The sequence below is a fragment of the Aptenodytes patagonicus genome, chromosome 4, assembly GCF_965638725.1.
Source record: "Aptenodytes patagonicus chromosome 4, bAptPat1.pri.cur, whole genome shotgun sequence".
Taxonomy (NCBI): Eukaryota; Metazoa; Chordata; class Aves; order Sphenisciformes; family Spheniscidae; genus Aptenodytes; species Aptenodytes patagonicus.
Window position 1 is genome coordinate 83,388,172 of NC_134952.1, and position 20,999 is coordinate 83,409,170.

Consider the following 20,999-nt stretch of genomic DNA (forward strand, 5'->3'; position numbering starts at 1 on the left):
TCTCGCACAGCACGCAACCCCTGGGACCAACTCCAAGCTACCAAGGAGTGCAGCATCTTGGGTTGCTTAAACCTCCCCCCTTCAAATATGTCCAGAAAAAGAACCAGGCAATTTTGGAAGGGGGGTGAGGGGGCTGAAATTTTCGAGGGATTATCACTTAGCAAATCCATGTGCTTTATCAGCCAGTCTGTTTGACACAAAAATCTGGGATTAACTCAGTTCTCACGTTTAGCACGGCAGTTCACCTCTGTTACAGTCAAACAGGGATAGCCTTAAAACCCTGTTGGATGAAAGAGTCTGTTATCTCCTTTTTGGCAGCAGTAGTCAGGACACAGTCAAAACTCGAGCTCTACCAAGAATCCACACTGACGGCAGAGAGGTGTGTGTGGCGAAGGGTCTGTGGGGCGGATAAGGAAAGGGAGGCTGGCAGCATTCACTGGGTTTAGAAATAGATGAAAGCTTACAATATAAGCGAGGTGCAATCGAGAGAGAGTCACAGAGCTTTTACTAGCCACGGTGATTGCCAACAAGCAGCCCGGGGCCAGCTGCGGACCGTTGTTATCCAGCAGGGACACTTCCACCCTCAGCACTGTGGTCACTGTGGTGACACCGTCGGTGACAGAGATTTCCATGCTGTCCTCTGCTGCCGATGAACCATCATGCACGTACTGCAGAGCATTTCGAGTGACGTCCTCGTAGGTGAAGGTGTCACCTTCCCAAAAAGAAAATGCGCAAGTCAGAAAGACTCTGTTCAGAGCACCAATCCGATTCAAATGACCTAAGGCCCCAATTTAGCAAAAGACTTAATCATGTACTAAACTGGCATTTAATACCATCCTTACAGGGATTTGAGTTATGAAGACATTTATTAAGGAGCTAGTATATATGCAGGGCAGAGGAAAAGCTGTAACCTTCACAGTTTCACAGACACAGCGACTCTTCGCTATTCTCCGGGAGTGCTCTGATCCTCCTTTCTTCCCAGCTGCTTTGTAAGCTCACACCTACCATAGCTAGATAAGGCTTCCCTCTCCACGTCTTCTGCTTGCACTACTCTCCTACAGATAATATTTGTTCATCTGATCACACACTGGAAACTGCTGCCACCAAAATCAACAGTAAAACTCCACAGGAGCTGTTGACTGCTGGATCACAACAGGTTTACATAGACTTCAGTAGAAACGTTCACCACGTTACTTCACTAAATTACTTCAGATATAACTTACCATGTAAAACAAAACATCCTTTTTGATTAGCAGCTGGTTGTAGTTATCACAATAGAGCGACCGTCAACTAGCTCACACATACTTGGTACAGGAAACGCATTGATTCAGCCAGGAACTAAACAACAAATGGGAAAATGTCTTTCATGCACTCCCTCCTGCAGTCACACGCTTCCAGGTAGAAAATTCACACGCTTGTGGATGCAGCCGTATCTGCCAGAGGCATCTGCCTCCTCCCGGTCAACTAAACCAGCTAGGCGGACAGGCACGCGATGACCCCTCTCCTGCGCTGAGGAAGACTTCTGCTCAACTCACCTGCTCTCATGCGCTCCTGCACGCCTGCGCTGTACTTGAGCACAATGCCATGATGGGGAGGTTTCACCAGCTCAAAGAAAAGACCCTCGGGAGCTGTATCCGTGTCGCTCACGGCTAACTGGATCCCTGTGCCGGTGAAAGAGAACACGGCTTCAGCATCCTCAGACACTACACTGGGAATATCCCTTAGGTTTTGTGATATGCTCTTGTGAATGGAGTCAAAAAACTGTAATTCAGTCAGTACGTGAAAAGTAAAATAATTCTGGAGCTGCCCTAGCCCAAGAGCTTGCTGGTTTCATGGAAATAATTAGTCCCCTGATGATGCTCAGATCAGAGGTTGTATCAGAGAACTTACTGCCAGTATGGCTCGCAAATGACAGCTATGCAAACCCTCAGCTTATGACAGAGATGTGCACGTGTTCACATAGCAGGGGGGTATCTACAAAAACCCCAGAGAACCTCCTGACACAAGCAGAAAGTGGCTTATCCTAAACAACCCAGTGTACCAGATCACACCACTAACCAATAGCAACCAATAACTCGGCAATTGCAGAGCAGCCTAAGAGGGAAAAAAGTAGAGGAGCAGCAGGTCCCTGATCCTGCTCTCCCCTACCTCAGGCAATGAACGGACCTGTCATATGCTGGAGGAATACCGCCATATCCCCAGGCACTTTTCTGAGGCACCACTGCACAGTTTTCTCAGTGGTTGCTGCTACACCTGCATAACCACAGCTCCTTAGCTAAATGGACAGAGGTGAGTGAGACCAAAACTATTCCCTGCTCCGTCCACGTGGCCTCCTGGCAATAAACACCGTGCCTCAGGCTGAGCTCCGCACCCCATCCCTTCCACCCTACTTACCGATGGTGGCTTTGCCCCCCTGGCTGACCTCCAGGAACGGAGCTGTGATCTGGAAGACTGGAGGCTGCTGCTCCGCAGAGAGCAAATGAATGACAAACACCATCTCCGGGGTTGTGTGTTCTCCATCAGACACTAGACACAGACAAAAACCACACCTGAGTGTAGGGATGTGTTTTCAGGGGCTCACCTGGGAAATTCACCTTTCTGTATGAAATCACCACCCCACATCGCTGACTTCCCTCCCACCTTGTCCATCTACACCTTTGCCTAGGGACATATGCACACAATTCACACCTGCCACTCCTGGCAAGACAAACATAACTTCTAAAAGTCTGTGTGTGTGCATGTGTACATACTATCTTCCATATATCTATCAGGGGCACTCATAAGTCAGAACATGGACTTCCCCTTGCTGGTGGATCACTTTGCATACCTGTGCTAGAAAGCACATGGAAAGGGAAAGATGTGTTAAACAAGCAAGCAGCTTAGCAGTAGCAATTTAATTGCAGAAATGTTTCCATGCTATATTAAAAAAAAAACCCAAACAGCATAAAATTCTGGTGTCCTTGTTCACATTGGGGGAAAACAGGAACGAATCAGGCTTTTAAGACAGATTCCAGGCAACTACTGGAAAAAGATGCCTCTACTGAGCTGCAGCTTAGCTTCTATAAAACACTGTTGGGACACAGATGAATTAATATTCCCCAGGCACCTGCATTTCCAGAAATTCCTACTGAGTGCCCATAGGTGTGCTTGCAGCAGAATAAAGGCCAAGGAGCAACAGGCAACGTGAAGGGCACAAGGATAAGAACTGCTTTGGCCAGGAAAGAGCAAACGGTTCACATACCTGTGAATCGGAAGTTCACTGACTCTGGGAGACCTGACAGGACAAACACAAGCACAGAGTAATTGTGGTCAGGACAGGAAAGCACATACTGATGTGGATTTGAAAAACTTTTGGAGAAAGCAAGCGCTGACATTCAACCAAACTGGAGTCTTTCCTCACCAAGGAAAGCACTCCTTCCTTGCCTTCGCTTCAGGTAATGAGAGATAACATGCTACCCCCTCCTGTAAACTGTGAAACTCCTCTTGATGTCAGTGGAGGGCATGGTGATGCACAGAACTGCATCTACCATGTACTGTCACTTCATCACACAATCCTGTGCATCAACTGGTCAAACACGCTTGAAGTTTGTCCTATTTTTGCCCCTCTACCTCCTGCTCCAGATTGTTACTCCTCTGATGGTAGAAATCTTCTAATATCCCGGCTAAACTGATTCAGTTCATACTTATCAATTCTAGTCTCAATCTCAAGGACCAAACCCCCAGTGCATCAAAGATCTCAAGCATGGGAGGGGAAACTGTTCCTAAACCACACAGCAGATCAGCAGTTTGCCCAACAGAGCATCCAGTACTAGCGTTGGCAATGCTAAATGCTGCAGTGAACTCTGCCACGTCCCCATAATTCACTAAATGTTGCTATACCAAACCACAGGGGAAAATCTTGTTGAAGTCACAAGAAATGGGTAAACTCTTGGTACACTCCTCCAAGACAGATTCCTACTTCCTTTGTATCGTTCAAGCCTCACGCCTTCGTGAGTATGGACATAACCATGAAGTCATTCCAGGACTGGAGGAAGACCAGCAGTCCAGCTACCTCTACCAGTCTGACATGGCACTACAAAGAACATTCAGTTCCTTACCCGCAAAGGAGAACGCAATGATCTCTCTCAAGTGAGGAGCTGCAGTCGGAGGACGATAAGCAATCTTGCCGTGGTTTATATCTGCTTGGGTGAAATACCTGACTGGGGAGAGAGGCCTGTCTCTATGCTCCACAATACCTACGGAGGCAGAGAGCTCAGTATTAACAGGAGGAATCCATTTTATTTTTAAAACAAGATACCAAAGGCCACAGCTTCTTTTTCTCTCCCCAGGTACTTCTTTTTACCTCGTCAGTGGTTCCTGAATGAGTCAGATGGCTGTAACTGCATCGAGGAGGGGTTCTTGGGACGTGAGAAATTAAACAGATTCCTCACTTAGTCATTTCTTCAAATACCTCTCACTAGAGAGGTGGAAAGCAGAAAGCCATGGGGTACAACATTCAATATATTCCAGACAATAGTAAGAAAACTGTCTGAGCTCTGCGGCTTACTCCTAAACTAGCCAAAGAATTCGGGTTAAGAAACAAGGTGTTTGAAAGCTAATGAAGGAGGCCGAAGAGATTAACAGACGCCTCCACAGAACGATACTCTGAGGGAAAAAATAGATGTGCTCAGAAAGCACAGCGATTAATTCAGCAGCAAGCTGCCATGTTCTGAACAGGTACACTTGCCTTGGCCAGGAAGGAGAGGGACAGTCACGTTGAACAGGATTTTCTCACTGGGAATCTCCGGGTCTACAAAGGAGAGGTGATGTGGCTCAATCACTGTCACACGGTCCTCCAGCACCTCAATAAACACATTAGACCATGAGCATTAAGGCCAGAGACATGGGAAAATTCACCCAAAAATGCACTGAAAGAGAATTTGCTTTGCTATAGTTAAATATAAGAGAGTTTTTGAATTTAAAGGCCTAGTTCTTAGACCTAAAACTGACAAGGGATGGATGGGCTGAACCTTTACCAAGTCTCTCAAACTTGTACAGAATAGGGACTATTTGGGAGGAGATTACAGAGGACAGTAAAGCTTGATAATGAGTAAAATTTGCTAGAGTCTTACGGGCCACCCAAACTCACTTCCAGCTCATCTGTAAACCAAACCAAATGTGTAACGCAGAAGCTGGGCACTATCATGCTCAACAGAAGAGAGCTCTATACAGGTCCACCTCTGTTAAGTCCTTTCTGGAGAATCAGAAGGGGCTTATAAACCTATGAAAAAGAGACAAACACCTCCTCCTTCATAAAACTATGAGCTTATCCCCACTTTCAGGCTGTCCAGGAAAGTGGCAGTGTTTTTAGTGCACTCTGTCCCCTGCAGATGCACAACCTCCATGCTCGCAGGTGGAGGAGTTTCTTTTTTGACCTACAGCAACTAAGAAGAGATAAAAGAAAACCTAATTTGATCAAAAACTCCCTGGATGAAGATATAATTCATTGCCTACATAGTTTTCTGGTACAGTCTGATGTGGCTGGACTGGATTTGCTTTTAAAAGAAATCCTGAAAATGACTCAGCCATTTCCATTGGAATACAGAGGAACCAAAGCTTTCCCTTTTGTTTTAAATCTGTGTAAAAATGTTCTGATCCTTCCATTACAAGATTATCATTAGCCAAAGGCAGGCAGCGTGTTACAGGAATTACGGTGCTGCATGAGCAGACTTAAGTGCACAAAAGCAGTTAACTTGCATGTGTTCACGAACCTTAATCCTGCGGAATTGACAGCTACGAGAAGTCACTGAATTAAATAGTTCAGCTGGGTATGAAAAGCATCCAGCTCATTTCATAATCATGAACAAAATATGTAGAGAACAAGCTAAATTAAGGCTACAGGCAATTAATTCATCTGCTTTGGAACATAAAACGATCAGGTTCAGAACAAATTACAGGTTTCCACCGGCCACATCAAGTGCAGCCCACTGAATCGTGCTGGTTACACATCTGTGAGGCCACGCCGTGAAACCTGTGTCCCATTCTGCTGGCCTTGGGTCACAGACTGGACACTGGCAAGGCGAGGTTTCCTGACAACAGCTGAGTACACCACAAATGCCACTGAACCCCCAGTTCATCTCTCTCCAGTGTTTTTCGCCCAAACACATCAGAGGAGAAACCACAGCCTATGAATGACTGTTGTGAAGCAGCAAATAAAACCTTGTCAGTCCTTCTTAGATGCGAAAGCGTCACGTATCTAACTGGAACCAAAAGCCACGAAGTTTATTTGTGTTATCAGCACTGCTATATACAGCTCTGTATAAAAAGGGCAGGCTTAAAATTAACAGTGGTGTCCCTTTCATACCGCCACTTTTGGAAGGGAAGGACCTCTATATGCTTACAAAATTCTCTCTCCTTCACAAACCCAATCTCAGTTTGCATTCGGCTAGAGAGAAGCTCAGGCTCCTTTTACCAATATGGGGGAAACAGGTAACTTGATTGAAGAAAAAACAGTACAGATGTTATGTCCAGTTCAGCCGCCAAAGAGTCACCAAACTTTCTCTGACCTTTCTCAGTTGGACACTCAAAGACAAGACTAGAGGTATGCGAAGACTTAACATTTTGTGCTTGCTCTTCAGCTGAGAAGCCAGTCTAATTCTAAAGGAGTTTGAAGATGGATGAACAGAACTCAATCACGCTGATGCAAAGAAGTGCAATTTTATGATTAGAAGATTTAAGGTTATGGTTGCTTCACAGTTGCCTCCAAGGCCTATTTGTCTCTCCCAAAGGTAGGACTTGCAGGTTGCGAGGCGCCCCTCAGTAAAACGTATTTTATGGCACCATTGAATTTTGCGGTCTGTAATTAGCTATAAAACCCAGCACTGCACGGCTCAGCCAGACATCTCTCCCATCAATTTTGTCAATAATGACAACAACAAAAAGTCAAGAGCAGAAAGATACATCGCTGGCTATTGCTCTAAGTAGCAGTCTGAGCATGTTTTATTATTGCCCGTGAAAGGTCACCACTATTTTAAACCCTGACAAGGCCGTTGTGTCATGGACTTTTCACTAATCCCTCTCCCACCGCTTCCTTTGGCCTTTCCTGGTCCCATGCCTGGCAGGCTGTGCTGGCTTAGAAGTCCTTCGCCTCCCCTTAGGAGGCTCCTCCCGGGGACCCATCGCCCCTGGGAGGTCTGCCACATCTGCTCTCCTGCACTGCACGGGCCTCTCAGTGTGCTTTTGTCTGTCAGGGAGCACTCAAGGGCACAGGATTTCTGTTTAATAACGCTGAGCATACTGCTGGCACCTCACATGCTCTAAATAAATCATCAGGAATGAATAACGCCAAAGATGAGTGCACACTACATTCAAGTCTGTAGACCCAGCTCTCCCTCTCCCTGCAGGCAGCTCCTGCCCGAAGGGTTGGTCTCAGCTCCGTTCATGTTTCTTGCAAGTCCTCATCTCTGCTTTCTCATCACAGCCTGCCCTGCCTCACTCAGCTCAGGACTGCTGCTCAGTGGATTATGATCCTGGTCCCCCTCTGAAAGTCCCACAGACCACAACAAAGCTATGAGGCCAAGGTGATGTCTAAATCAAACTCCCTGCCTCTAGGGTCCTGGCTCTCTGTGCGTCCCAACGGGTGACCTGGGTGCAGAGCCCTGAAGCTCTCCTCTAGCTCACGCACTCGGGATCCCACCCTACAGAATCAAAGAACAGGAGACAGCAAGAGAAGTAGAGGGGAAAGCTGGACTTCACCCACATATGTGATGGGGACGCATGGAGAAGACATGCACCAAAGTCAGAGAGCTCACAAAACCAGCTTTAAACTTCGAGGTCATCTTTTCAATTAACACAGTCAGGGAAAGAACTACATTAGAGAGACCACTCTTACCAAAATGGTCATGCCCAGAGTTGATGTTGCAAGAAAAGGTAATTCAGTTCCACGGATGCAGATATAATGGGCTTGTCTGAATGTTTTCCACATATATTATAGTCTGTGTTCCTGATGTCAGAATGATGGATGAAAACTTTCTAGTGTGGGTGGGCTGCAGTTCTGATAAATCAAGTTTACAGTGGAATTACTGGCAAGATCTATTTATTATAGTCTCTCTAACCCACAGTTTTTCACTCTTGCCATTCCTAATGGCTTCTCAGGAAAAGGTGTTTCCAAAATGCTAAGAATTCCATTAAAAAGATATTAAACGTATTTTTTTCTTTTCTCGCTCCCTCTCCCTTCCAGTCTATACAATCATCACTTGTAATACTGAGTTTTTCAACTTTTTATGTTTTTTTTTCTCCCCCCGCCCTTCACTCTTCTAACCTATCTTTTTTTTCCGTTTCTACTCCAGTTATGTATCTGGTGCATACACCCTGTTCCGCAGATTCAGTTCAATCTTTGAATCAAGCACAACAGCACGGACAATAGCAAGTACAGGAATCAACACGCAGTGGTTACTGCTCTATGCGAGGCTCCGGTCGCTGTGCACTGCTGCACGGAGAGTGGGAATACGGAAACCATCAGTCAGCGGTGTCGGTTCACACTTACAGCCATGTGCAAAGAGGAGCCGAGGGAAAGCTGAGGTGCTCTGGGTGACTGTGGGAGAACAGCAACGTTGAACACGTGGCTTTCCAAGCTGGTTTGTGGACTGGCAGAGCTGGCCACCTGGGAAGGAAAGATCACATGAATGGGTACCTGACAGAGGACACCACTGCCTTTCTAGACCAGTTTCATACCTTCCCTCTCCTCTCCTCCTGGTCTGGGAAGGCAAAGACACACCTTTCCAGCAGATACCAACCCAAAGCACACATGAATGGCAGTTGATGGGAACTAAGGCCTTTAAATAGTAACCAGTTTCTCCATTATTGCCTGTACAATCTAGAAATGGTTTACCTCTTTATTAACATTTAGAAAGATGTCTGTTTGTCAGTTCCCCACCTGCTATTCATTCCTGCTTCCCCCAGTCACTGCCATAGTTTTGCTGAATTTTACTCCAACTGTCTGTACAGCTTAGTGGAACTTTTCATCACAGGAACAGAAAAAATAATGGGGTTTTAAACCTGCCTCCCACCCTCAAAATGACCACCATTTGTGCTGACAAGGTGAAAATAACTGGTCTTTTCATTTGGCAGTGACTCCCTGTGATCCCAACATTTTCCAAGACGGGCTGCGCTTGCATTTCACAGAGACCCGTAAAAATTTTCCATACGCCACTATAACACCAAAGTTAAGTCAACGGTATCGAACTCATAATAGCAAACCTGCAGTAATGACATACAAAGCAAATAATATTACATTTGTAAAAATGCGAAGGATCAAAACCATCCCTTAGAGATAAGCCTGCAAATGTTCACAGCAATCCTGAGATAAGGCAAGCACCCAAAGAAATACAGCACCCTTCTTTGTTAGATTTGGTTACAGCTTTATCTTTCAGTAGGGATGAAAGTCCTCACTTGAATTCAATAGAGCACTTTGTGAGCGAGAACGGACTTCAGCACAAGCTTGATTTCAAGAAAATGCATGAAAATGCATAAAAATGCATGCTCTGCTGAAATGAATGAAATTATTTTAGCCATTTGCTGGACCTGTTCTGAGTTGCTGTCATCTGAACGGTAATTGCCAAAATACTGATGAAAACAACATGTCGGCCCTTTCTGAGGTGCCCCAACTCACAGTTCAAGACTCAGACAGATGTGTTATGGTGTCCTGATGTGACCCAGGCCATCGCGGCTTCCTTTCTCTGTAGGGCTCTCCATACCACTATTGCTACCGCTCCAAGATACTAAAACCAAACATTTAAGCCATGCAAAATACATAGTCTATAAGAGGAATGTAGCAATTAAGCTAAAGATTAGCTTGTTCAACATTGAGACTCACAAATTCCTCATTATCACTTACGCTAATTACTTTAGAAATTACCTTAATTGCCTCTCCGGTGCTACAGTAATAGCTTCTGACTTGTAAACCAGATGTAACAAATACTGCATGCAAGTGTTCACGTAGGCTTAGCATTATGGGAGGCTGTTAAACCTTCCAAGCAAACAGCAAGGACCTGTCTGAGGAATTGTATGGCCGTTAAACCTGTGGGGAGGTGGGATTTATTTTATATATACATCTGCTGGGAAGTATTTGTACCTTTTTGCCTGTTTGCAAGAAGTACTCTATAGCAAAAGTTAAATTATTAGCTTAGGGACTGCAGAAAGTAGGAGGGTCGCTTGGTTTTGGGGCTTGCAAAACAAACAATTTAAAAAAAGGCACTCGGAACACTTTGCACTTGCAGTAAATATTACAGGTTTTACGAGAGGGCAATGTATTTGCCGTGCAGTACCAAGGGGTCAAACCTCCTGTCCGAACTGCAAATGGGGCATCAAAACCGCCAGGATGTGAGCTGCAGTAACACACCTTGCACGGGGAAGTCCTTTCACAGAGGCCTGGGTCGCAGGGATGCCTTAGGAGAGTGTGGGCCAGAGGACCTCTGTATGGGTCTCCTCATGCAGATTTGGCACCCAGCTGGAGGATCTCTAGGACAGCCAAACATGTGGCTATCTGGACCCAGCTCCCCACTTTTCTCTTGTCCCCTGGGACCAGCCTCATCTCAAAGGGTGGGGAAAAGGAGGCAGCAGGTTACAAGAAGGGTGTGAGTTACCCTCTCTGTTACCTGCTCTGTTACCTCTTCTAAGGATTGCCAGGCAAAAAACATTTCCTGTTCCCATTTGTTCCCCAAAAGCAACCCCAAGCACATCAGTAGGGTGTCCCCAAGGGTCAATCCTACCCCACAGGCAAAAGGCCAGTGGAGAAGGGATCACTGTCACAGCAAGAATCAGTTTCTGGACACACTGTGTCACGCCGATGGGATGTTACAAGCCTGCTAGTTTCATCCTGTGGAAGTTATAAGTGCAGATCTGTTTGCCCTCTCACTCTGGGGACTCTTGATCTCAGAGAGCTTTCCTGCTTAGACAAGCTAGCAGGCACTAGGGCAACATCATTGCTTTTCTACGCAACCCTTTCCTCCCTGAGATGGAATTGTTCTACAGAAAATCAGGCCAGCTATTAGTTTAATAGCTTAAACGTTAGATGCTAATTGAAAGATAATTTCCTCCAGATTTGCAATATGGCCTGTGATTTGACATCCAGAAGGTTAATGCCGTTGCATGCGGCTCAACACTGTGGGTAGCTGGCTGGCTCCACTGCCACAGATTAAAACCTGGGGATCCACGTGCAGCAAAAGCTCTCTTGTGCATGAGTAAGAGTCTCCCACAAATACAATGATGGGTTGCCTCCACCCTGACACATAAGCACATGCATATTCATCTACAGGTGAGCAACATGCACCTATATACATGTAAGTTTGTACGTAAATACAAATATATATTTACACACATATTTGTGTGTGCATGCATGTATTCATGTATGTGTTTCTGTTAAAACTTTGGGTCACAAGATACAGGGAACGGCAGACTGAGTAATCTCAGAGAAAAATGCCAGCAGAACTGCTGTGTGACCCCACCGTGAATACGATGAGAAGTACCTGGAATTGGAAGGAGTCACTCTCTACTTCGGATCCAGAGTGCCTGTACCACACAATGCCTTCGTTGATGTCCTGCTGGGTAAAAGAGGTTGTAGGTGAGGCTGCTCTTCCATCAGGCAAAAGCTGCCACGAGTCTGCTGGGCCATCTGCCGGCATTGGGACCAGAAGTACCACTTCACCTGGGAAAAGCAAAGATGAACAGTCAGGGCACAACTTGTGAGAAAACAAGGAGGAATAGATGCCTTTTCACCACCTAATGAGCATCCAAGACAAATGTCCGCCCGGTCTTAGTTTTTTTTCCATCTAGTGTGACTAACAGAAATAGCAGTAGAGCTCCTAAAAACCACTAATGGACCTTGCAACACCCCACTGACACAGGGAAATTTTATCTCCTGTTTTGGCAAAGGGCAGATCAAGTGACTCGTGCAAGTACGCAGAAGAAATGCACGGTCAAGCAAAGAACAGGATCCGCAACTTTAAACTCCCAAAATGTCGTTCTGCCCACTGACCAGCCCATTTCAACTTTGAAATGTGCCCGTTTGATAAACTGAGCAAAAAAACAGATGCGAAGGACATGCCTCACTTTCTGGAGCTCCTGTGAAGGGACAAGGGAGAAGTGAGACACAATCAGGGTTAAAAAGCATTGCAGCAGACCATCCATCTTCCCCTCAAGGGTACAACTCAAGTATCAGTATACAGCATACTAATTTTTTCAAGGTCAGCCCTTTTCTAGCTCTTTTAGGTACTTATTATGCCAAAAAGTATACGCAACCGACTTTTCTGAACAGAAATCTTCAACTGAAAAAGAGCTCTTATACAGAGGTCCTTTACTACATCTGTTCCATAGGCTGTATAGAAAGTCTGTATGCCCTGGTTTGTAGCTCTTACTCCAAAGAGTATATAGCTTTTATATCTCTAACGTCCAGCCTATTTCTGATTTTCGTATTAGAAATAGATTCTCAGCTGGACTGAAACATCGCTGGCTTCACTGCAGATATGACAGAGAAGAGCCGGATGGGGGCACGTCCCACTGGTTATCAACTTTCCTCACAGACGCCTGCAAGGGTTGGATGTTGATGCAACTGCTAACGTTCAACAGACTTTAATCCAAAAACATCATTCTAGTAAAATTACTCAAAGAGCCAAGCGCTGCCCACCAAGAGAAGGGTATCAAAACTCTGGTCATCAATTTCACTAGTGTGAACATTTTTCCTAACCACACATCTAAACGAAATTAAAACCTGACAAAGAGCTATAGTATCAAAATAAATGGCATATTTTTCTATTTTACAGTGTAATTTACTTGTTTTGGAGTTCACATATAATCTGTGAAAAAATTACACATTTCCCCTATCTTTACTATTCTTGACTATATATAATTTAGCCGCTCTTTAAATAACTTGTTAGTTGTATATCGTGCTTTTCTACTAGTCTTTGAAAGTATCCCTTATGGCTACCAATTCAGAAGCCACATATATTATAAATCACTTCAACTCTCCTTACAGTATTAATCATTCTGTTATGCAAAATACCCATCATAAGCTCTCCCAGTTCATTTCCCAAAACCGCCCTCAAACAGTTGGAGTAATAAAAAAGAAATTCAGCAAGCTGAAATATCACACTTCCGTTTTATCATCAAACTCTATGCTAATATGCCCTTATCAGTGCCCTAATTACATCCCATTACGCTTTTGCTCATGGGAGTTCACCACCTTAATCTTTCCTGTGGTTTCTAAAGATGCTAATCACATACCCAAAGGAGTTAGGGCCCGCAAGTTGTTTATCCCTCCCAAAGTTAAGAGAAGAAACAATTAGAACATAAGGCTGCTTTAAGCAAGATGCATGTCTACGTGTCTTCTTACAAATTAATATTTAACGCGATCAGAAGGAACAACTCTGTGATGTTTACTTATTTAGCTTATGATTACCATTTCATCTGAAACATATTTTTTTTTTAAATAGAAAAGCACCTGTTGGTAGGTTACACACATGAAAGTACAACTTGTGCACACTCAGGCAATTTACTGAAATATATGGAGACTATATAGCTGCAATTTCCAGAGCTGTGTAGAGGATTCAGGCACTACAGTCTCATTCATTTTAAGAAGAGTGGACACTTGCATCACTTTTCATTGGCTTTAGAAATGTCATCCTCTAAGAATGTATGTCACACGGAGCGGCTTAGGGTATAACAATACCTACTCATATAGAAGTGAGTATTTTTTCCACGTAACAGAGCTGTGTTGAGGCATCCTGCGTGCTGGGAGGAGAGCCAGGGAAGGCATTGGTTCTATTTCTAGGGACAAAACAGGACGTACAGCATAAAGAGATCCTTAGAAAGATTCAACCGCTCTCTGGTGCCCAATTGCACAGAACCAAATCAAGCCCTGCAGAAGAAGGGGATCAGGACAGAGATCCTCCTTCCCTAATTATATCCTTTTTGTTTGGTTTCAGAGTCTTGAAATAAAGGGCAAGAAGCCTTCTTGGTCCGCACACTTGTGCTACAGAAAAGTAGTAGATAATTCTAAAGTGGTTTTCTTTCCTATCTAAAAATCAAATTATGTATTTTCTACAGGTATGAATATCTTTTCCATTACTCAAATACTAAGACAGGCAGATAAGCCCTCCTTGATTAAGGTCACATTTTCTACATTTCTCTGTCTTTCTTTTCCCTCCCTTTCTGTGAAATACTGTTTTAGATAAAATTTTGAAGTTCCTTGATTTCTACTGCTTATTCCTCACCTGCAGCTAAAAACCCATTTGTGTTACTGCAATTAATTACAGTAGAGATAATTATGGTGATACAAATACAGGATTGTAAATTTTGGTTAGGGTTAGGCAGCAGGAGACAAGCTCCTCAGGGAAAAATTCTTGTTTTCATGTAAACACTTATTAGAAATGAGAAGACAGTCCTTCATCTGCAGAAAACTAAAGGGGGAATACAAATTAATTACTTCTCTTCTAAATTGCAAAAATAACATAATCTATGTTTCCATTAGGTACCGGCAGCTGTTATGGACACCAGCCTATTATCTGTGCTGGTTTTGGCTGGGAAAGAGTTAATTTTCTTCACAGTAGCTGGTACGGGGTTGTGTTTTGGATTGGTGCTGGAAACAGCGTTGATAACACAGGGATGTTTTCGTTACTGCTGAGCAGTGCTGACACACAGTCAAGGCCTTTTCTGCTCCTCACCCCACCCCACCAGCGAGCAGGTGGGGGGGCACAAGAAGCTGGGAGGGGACACGGCCGGGACAGCTGACCCCAACTGACCCAAGGGATATCCCACACCATATGGCGCCACGCTCAGCGTATAAAGCTGGGGGAAGAAGAAGGAAGGGGGGGACGTTCAGAGTGATGGCGTTTGTCTTCCCAAGTCACCGTTACGCGTGATGGAGCCCTGCTTTCCTGGAGATGGCTGAACACCTGCCCGCTGGTGGGAAGGAGTGAATGAATTCCTTGCTTTTCTTCACTTGCGTGCACAGCTTTTGCCTTGCCTATTAAACTGTCTTTATCTCAACCCACAAGTTTTCTCACTTTTACTCTTCTGATTCTCTTCCCCATCCCACCGGGGGGGAGTGAGCGAGCGGCGGTGTGGGGCTTAGTTGCTGGCTGGGGTTAAACCACGACACTATCCTTACAGCACAAGGCAAAAAAACAGCACTGATGTTGCTAAAGGGATCCTCTAATTTTATCTGGCTCAGCAAATTAAAAGCAATTATATCATTTCATAGACGTGAAAAATATACTATTTAAAGACATGGTTCTAGTGAAGAAAATGGTGATGCTGAGCGGGAAAATAACATTTTTCTCTTCTGTCCATATTTCCTTTCCCTCCATGACGTCTTCTCTTTCCCATCCAGTTTCTCTCAGTCTTTATCTCAGCCACAAATCCCAGTACCTTCCACACTCCTCCTTGGTCTGGGTCCAGAAGATATTCTGTAAGCTGCAGTCCTACGCATGGGGTTGCTTGGGAAAGCCGTTGCTCTGAGAGATGAGATCAGAGCCTCTCAAAAGGAATTTGGAGACAAGAATTATATACGGATGCAAATGTCACCAATTTCTGTTTGAGTCAGTAACCCCTTCCATTAGTAGAAATTAAATCAAATGTCATGGAATTTAGGGAGTTCTCCAATTCTTCATGGCAAACTTTTGCTCAGCAGTTCCTAGAGGTAGATATTACTCTATGCTGCTCTTAAACCAGACGTTCATTGTAGAATATTATCGTTTGGCAGTGAGTAAGATTCTGCTCTCACAAAGCTGTAAATCCACCAGAATTTAACTACCACTAGAGAGACACAGTTGCAGAAGTTCAGATTACTAGGCAGGACAATAGTGCTTCATTACTTTGCACGCCCATTTGAACTGGAAAAAGATGAGGTTAGCAGCACTGATTCAGCAAGTATTATAAGGAAATATTCCCTCAAATGCTATTTGTTTGTACGCAAAACACCATGGAAGAATCACATTCCCATAGGTCTGTGAAGAACACCCTTCTCCCCAGAAGTAACCAAAACCTTGCACTTTTATTTAGCGGATGGACACTTTGGGGCATGTGGGGTGAAAAGCAACGCCCTACAGCTGTTTTTTGACAACAAAACTCCAAAGATATTTACCATGTCTTGGCTGGTCCTTGATGATGGTGTAGGTTATCTCCGAGTCACGGGCACCGGGTAGCTTGGCGTGCAGAATTGTCTTGGAGATCTGTAGCATGCCTCCCTGGGGCACCCAGACCAAGGAATTTGTCACCAGCTGAGGGCTTCTGTTATTCTGCGTGCAGGGGGACAGCAGAAAAAGGCTTAACTGAATGTCAGCAATGCTGCACTGACGGAAACAGATTTTCAAGTGAAAAGGATCAAGCAGAGTATTTTGGAATTTCTTATGCGTTCAATCCTGGTTGTCTGCTTCAAGAAATGGTTGTGCATCCTTCACCTATATCCCTCGGACCCAATTCTCACCCTGTAGAACTGACCTTGTCCTCCAACGTTTCTAATTTCCTAAACCTTCTCAGCTAACCTCAGTCTCCCTCCATAATTTTGTCTTCTACCACCATCCTCATTCTCACCCCGCTTGACTTCTGACATGTCTTGACACAATTTATCTCCACGGCACAGTGGAAAATTCACTACTATCAACATCTGAACAAAAGTATCCGGTCTACTACACTAGTTTGATTGGATCCATATTTTCTCTCACATCTCTTCATTTTATTTCTAAAAATACACACCTTTCAAGGGTACTTATAGAACAACAGCTTCTTACCCATTCAAAAGTATCTCTACGGCACCTCCACTATCTTTACACACATCTGTAACTGTTATCATCTCTCCATGAGCAAACCCAGGTTCAAGACCAACCTCCTGCTTTTCTACAAGATGGGAAAAAATGGAACTTAACGGTATGCAAATGCTAATGATGAATTTTGGCAGAAACATGAACTATGACAGTTTTCCATCCTTTGCTTCAACAGAAGCAGTTTAACATTCAGAAATTAGATATACAAATTTCACTTAGTAACTACTGCAACCAAAGCCACATCACTTTTTTTGCTAAGTTAGAACATACTTGTAGGAAGACTTTTAGATCAAATATCTTCTCTCCATGTGGGGACTTACACCCACGGTCAGGTCATCTCTTAACCACTTTTGTAAAACTGAAGTCTGCCTGAGCATCCATCAAAGTCTTTTGCTACTCGGTGGGTTTTCTAACCTTCAAATTATTCCTGCGGCTTTTTTTCCAAATGAATATTTATCCATTATTCATTCAAGCTTTTTGAAATGTGGATGTCAGGACTGGATGCAGTAATGGTTTCACTACCATTTTCATTTACTTCAGTAACAATGCTCTGGCATTCAAGGATTATATTAGCCCTTTTTGACTCTATAAATTACTTTGTTAGCTCATGCTCTTTTGGACAGGCCACCAAAATCTCTGTGACCTCTTCTGTGCCATGGTTCTTTCTTATAAGCCCAGTTACTGTAAATATGACTTCTCTTCTTGATTTCTGCAGATTCACCTTGAAACTGGCTGTGGTGAACTGCAGTCAAAATCCTGACTGCTCCATATAAGTGATCATCTTCCTCCTCATTTACTACTCCGCAAAATCATGTGTCACCCCAAAACTGATAAATGACTCATTACTATGTTCTTCTGAATCTGCAACAGAGACAGCAGAGAAAGCTAAAAAGATGTTTGTGAAAAAGAATCACATTAAAGGATGATTTCCCATCTCCATTTTGACACGTCTGCTGAGCAACTTTCACCCATTTAATTTGTACTACACTTATTTTGCACAGTGTAAATTTTTAAATGCTGCGTGATCTTAGACTGTGTCAGGTCAAGAGTTTCCTAGCACGATGGTTGCTTTATTTTTCTAAAGAACAGTGAAGAAGAAAACCAGACCCTGTGCCAGCCAAGAGAACCCTGACAATATATATGATAACTTTCCTCTGACCTTATCGATTCGATCACATCATGGCACATATAGGCCTAGCAAAGCACAAGTCTGGAACAGGAAACAAAGTAAAAAGGTCAGAAAGGTCCCTGGACTTATTCTGGGAGGAGAGAAAAGAGAGACTAGCCACACTTCAAAGAATGACAGGCAAAATGCACTGTTTAAAAAGAAAATATTTCCAAGTGAATGCTAATTAAACACAAGGTCGTGATTTTGCTATAAACATGGAACCCTTCGGCTCTTCGTAACTAATGATTGAATGTTACTTCACTGGCCACATTAAACCAGTCCGGCATTTTGCAATACCATTTCCACCTGGCTTTGATGCTGTGATCCTGCTTGTTAATAAGAACACATTTGTGAGACAGCTCCTTTTGCTTGGTAATCTTTTTAAAAATGTATTTAGCGACTTACCTTGTGTTCAGCAAAACAGCTAGAATCACTTTAGATTTTTTTTTTAACTGATACCTGAGCACACAGTTAGCAAACTGTGGAAATAAATTCACAGCACAGGAAGTGTTTTCAGGGAGCCCGGGGAGGCTAACATGCTCCCTGGTCCATGCTTCAGCTACCTCCTCCCAGGTAGGACAAGATGCAGTGACTTGCAAATATCTTGGAGACCTCCCTTAGCTGGATCTCCTCTAGAGGTCCAACACACCTCTAAAATAAACATCTTTTGTCTTTTTCCTGCATTCCCCCTAGCCCTTCAGAAAAGAAAGGCTTCCATATCCTGTCAGCAACGGGCAGATGACGTGTGGGTAGATCTGACCTTCTCTGACTTACAGTACATAGCCTACGATCATATTTTCTAGGGCATGGGCTCCTTATTCCCCATTGGAGCACCACTGGTGGTGCTCTGCCAAAAATGAAGCACCAGCAGGTCTCAAATTAACTTCACAGAGGCTGTAATTGTGAGAGAACGTCAACAAGAATATACAGCAGTGCAAATCATTATCAAGAGCTCTCAAAATAGAGGCCAGCTGTTCAGACTGCGGTAGGTCAAATGAAGTGCTTGGATGGGGGCAAGTACGGAAAAGCAGGCTGTGAGCAACCAAAGGGACTAAAAAAAGCACCTTGCAGAAAACAAGGCACACCTGTTGTGAAGAAACAAAACCCTCTAATTCATAATATTTGGAAGGTTATGTTGTCCTTCATTTATGTTTTCACACTTTCACCACAGTGCTCCTATGGATTAATGTCTGAGAATTATACTGTTCGAGCCCATTGAATAGGAATCCTAGAAATGTCCTTTCACACCAGGACTTAATATATAAAACCATCCAGCAGCACATTATAACAAGCTCCATGTACCCAGATAAGTAATGTGGTTAAAAAACCACACCTTGAACCCCCACGCCTCCAGCCAGGGTCCTACCAGGCTCTTTAGCAATCTTTGGATGTAAACCAAGGAAAAAAAAACAAGTGTCTTTGCGTGTGTGTCTCAACAGCACCTTTTCAGAAACAAACCCTGCATGCATTTCAGCTCCCAAGGCCACTCCACAAAGACAATAATTAGGATGAGGCAGGAGCTGGGTATCTGCCAGCTCTACCCTCATACTAAAAGCCGCTCCACTTTCACCTCTGTCACCACCTTCATTCTTCTCTGTAGCCAAGCGCTGCACAGAGACACTTGGAAAGATGAGAGACAAGGGAGCGCAAAATCATCTAATAAAAGAAACTATGCTCAGCAATTCACCCTCACTGGCATTTAGAAGAACCTGCTTAATCAATAGCAAAAAAAAAAAAAGCGTTACAAAGAGCAGAGTGGTGTCCAAGCATTTCTACAGTCCTTCTGATCTTATACAGGCTCCTTAGGGCCACGTAAGTGATCTGGGTAAAGAAACCACAGGCAGGGCTGCTCTTATTCCAGGAGTCTAATAACTCTGCACCAGCCTTTCATTCCCAGACTGATGTGTGAGTCATGTCACTAATTATCATTAATTACTACCGCAGCTTTAGGAGCACCCGCAGGGTCCAAATGGGATCAGTCCCTCCTTGTGCTAACTACACAGACGCATGTAGCGCTTGTAAACCTCACTTAAAATTTTCATGCCCAACTTGCTGTGAAAGGCATCTAATGCAGCAGAGAAGAGGACGAAAGAGGGATAACATCATCTCCTCCTAACTCCATTTCATGGAGTGGAAGCACTCAAAGATTGTGTCGTTCTCAGGTCCATACATAAAAAGACTGCTAACAGTGGACTTCTCTGACAGCTCTATTTTTCACTACTCTTTCAACGTTAACTAAGGGATAAGGAAATTCTCAGCTTTTTTTTCCTTCTGTTTTATTACAATACCACAATACCAGAACTGAAATACTTGCAAGCACTTCAGCAACTTTATTTTTTCCAAGGCTCCACCACACATACTGTATGTATTTCACGCCTTGTTTGGCTGGGGTTTGTTTCATAAACAAACGGAAAAGCACCACTGTTTCTAATTTTACTGCTGTAATGTCTATAAAATTTAATCTAAAGTGCCACTTCCTGTCCAAATACAGAAGAGACAACCAACCGTTACTTAATTATGAACAGCAATAAAAGCTAGAAACAAAAATTAAAGCACTTAATTTCTGAATTTAGGTATCTGTGCCCTGTCCTTAGGGAAGTTATCAAGTAGAAAGATGCATCAAGCAAAAGATTTCAGTGGAGCAACGCTGAGTGAGCAGGAGAGGTCCTGACCCTGGGAGACACCACCACCACCAAAGTCCCAGTGATACACCTTATTAGCCAAGCTGTTTAGATCATGTGTGGTCCTTTTGTGTCTCCCATAACGCTCCCGTCAGCGCAGTGACTGGTTTGCCTATCTCATCAGCCCTCTCTCTCTGCCATCCACTCATTCTCTAATTCATTGCCCTTACCAGCGCAAAACTCTCACCTGCAACTCCAGAAAATCTTTTTATCAAGTAACTATGGACTTTGAACTGTCAAAGCTGCACAATTTGAGCTGAACCATTCCTGTCGCAAACCAAAAATTCAGGTGACCTCCAAAACTCAATCAATCCACTACTTTCCCCTGCCTCTGACCACAGCCTGTTGGTAATG

The 20,999-nt window shown here is 43.9% G+C and overlaps 1 protein-coding gene across 1 annotated transcript in view; it reads right to left on the reverse strand.

The window, feature by feature from the left end:
* The window catches only part of FRAS1 (Fraser extracellular matrix complex subunit 1), a 171,995-nt gene that overhangs the window by 34,414 nt on the left and 116,582 nt on the right, over positions 1-20,999 (reverse strand). Inside the window, exons 30-38 of the mRNA XM_076337699.1 lie at positions 16,118-16,271; positions 11,505-11,683; positions 8,525-8,641; positions 4,727-4,841; positions 4,098-4,235; positions 3,242-3,274; positions 2,395-2,526; positions 1,536-1,661; positions 465-712 (exon numbers count right to left, since the gene is read on the reverse strand). Coding sequence (XP_076193814.1) covers positions 465-712; positions 1,536-1,661; positions 2,395-2,526; positions 3,242-3,274; positions 4,098-4,235; positions 4,727-4,841; positions 8,525-8,641; positions 11,505-11,683; positions 16,118-16,271 — 1,242 coding nt within the window. The remainder of the gene's footprint in view (positions 1-464; positions 713-1,535; positions 1,662-2,394; positions 2,527-3,241; positions 3,275-4,097; positions 4,236-4,726; positions 4,842-8,524; positions 8,642-11,504; positions 11,684-16,117; positions 16,272-20,999) is intronic.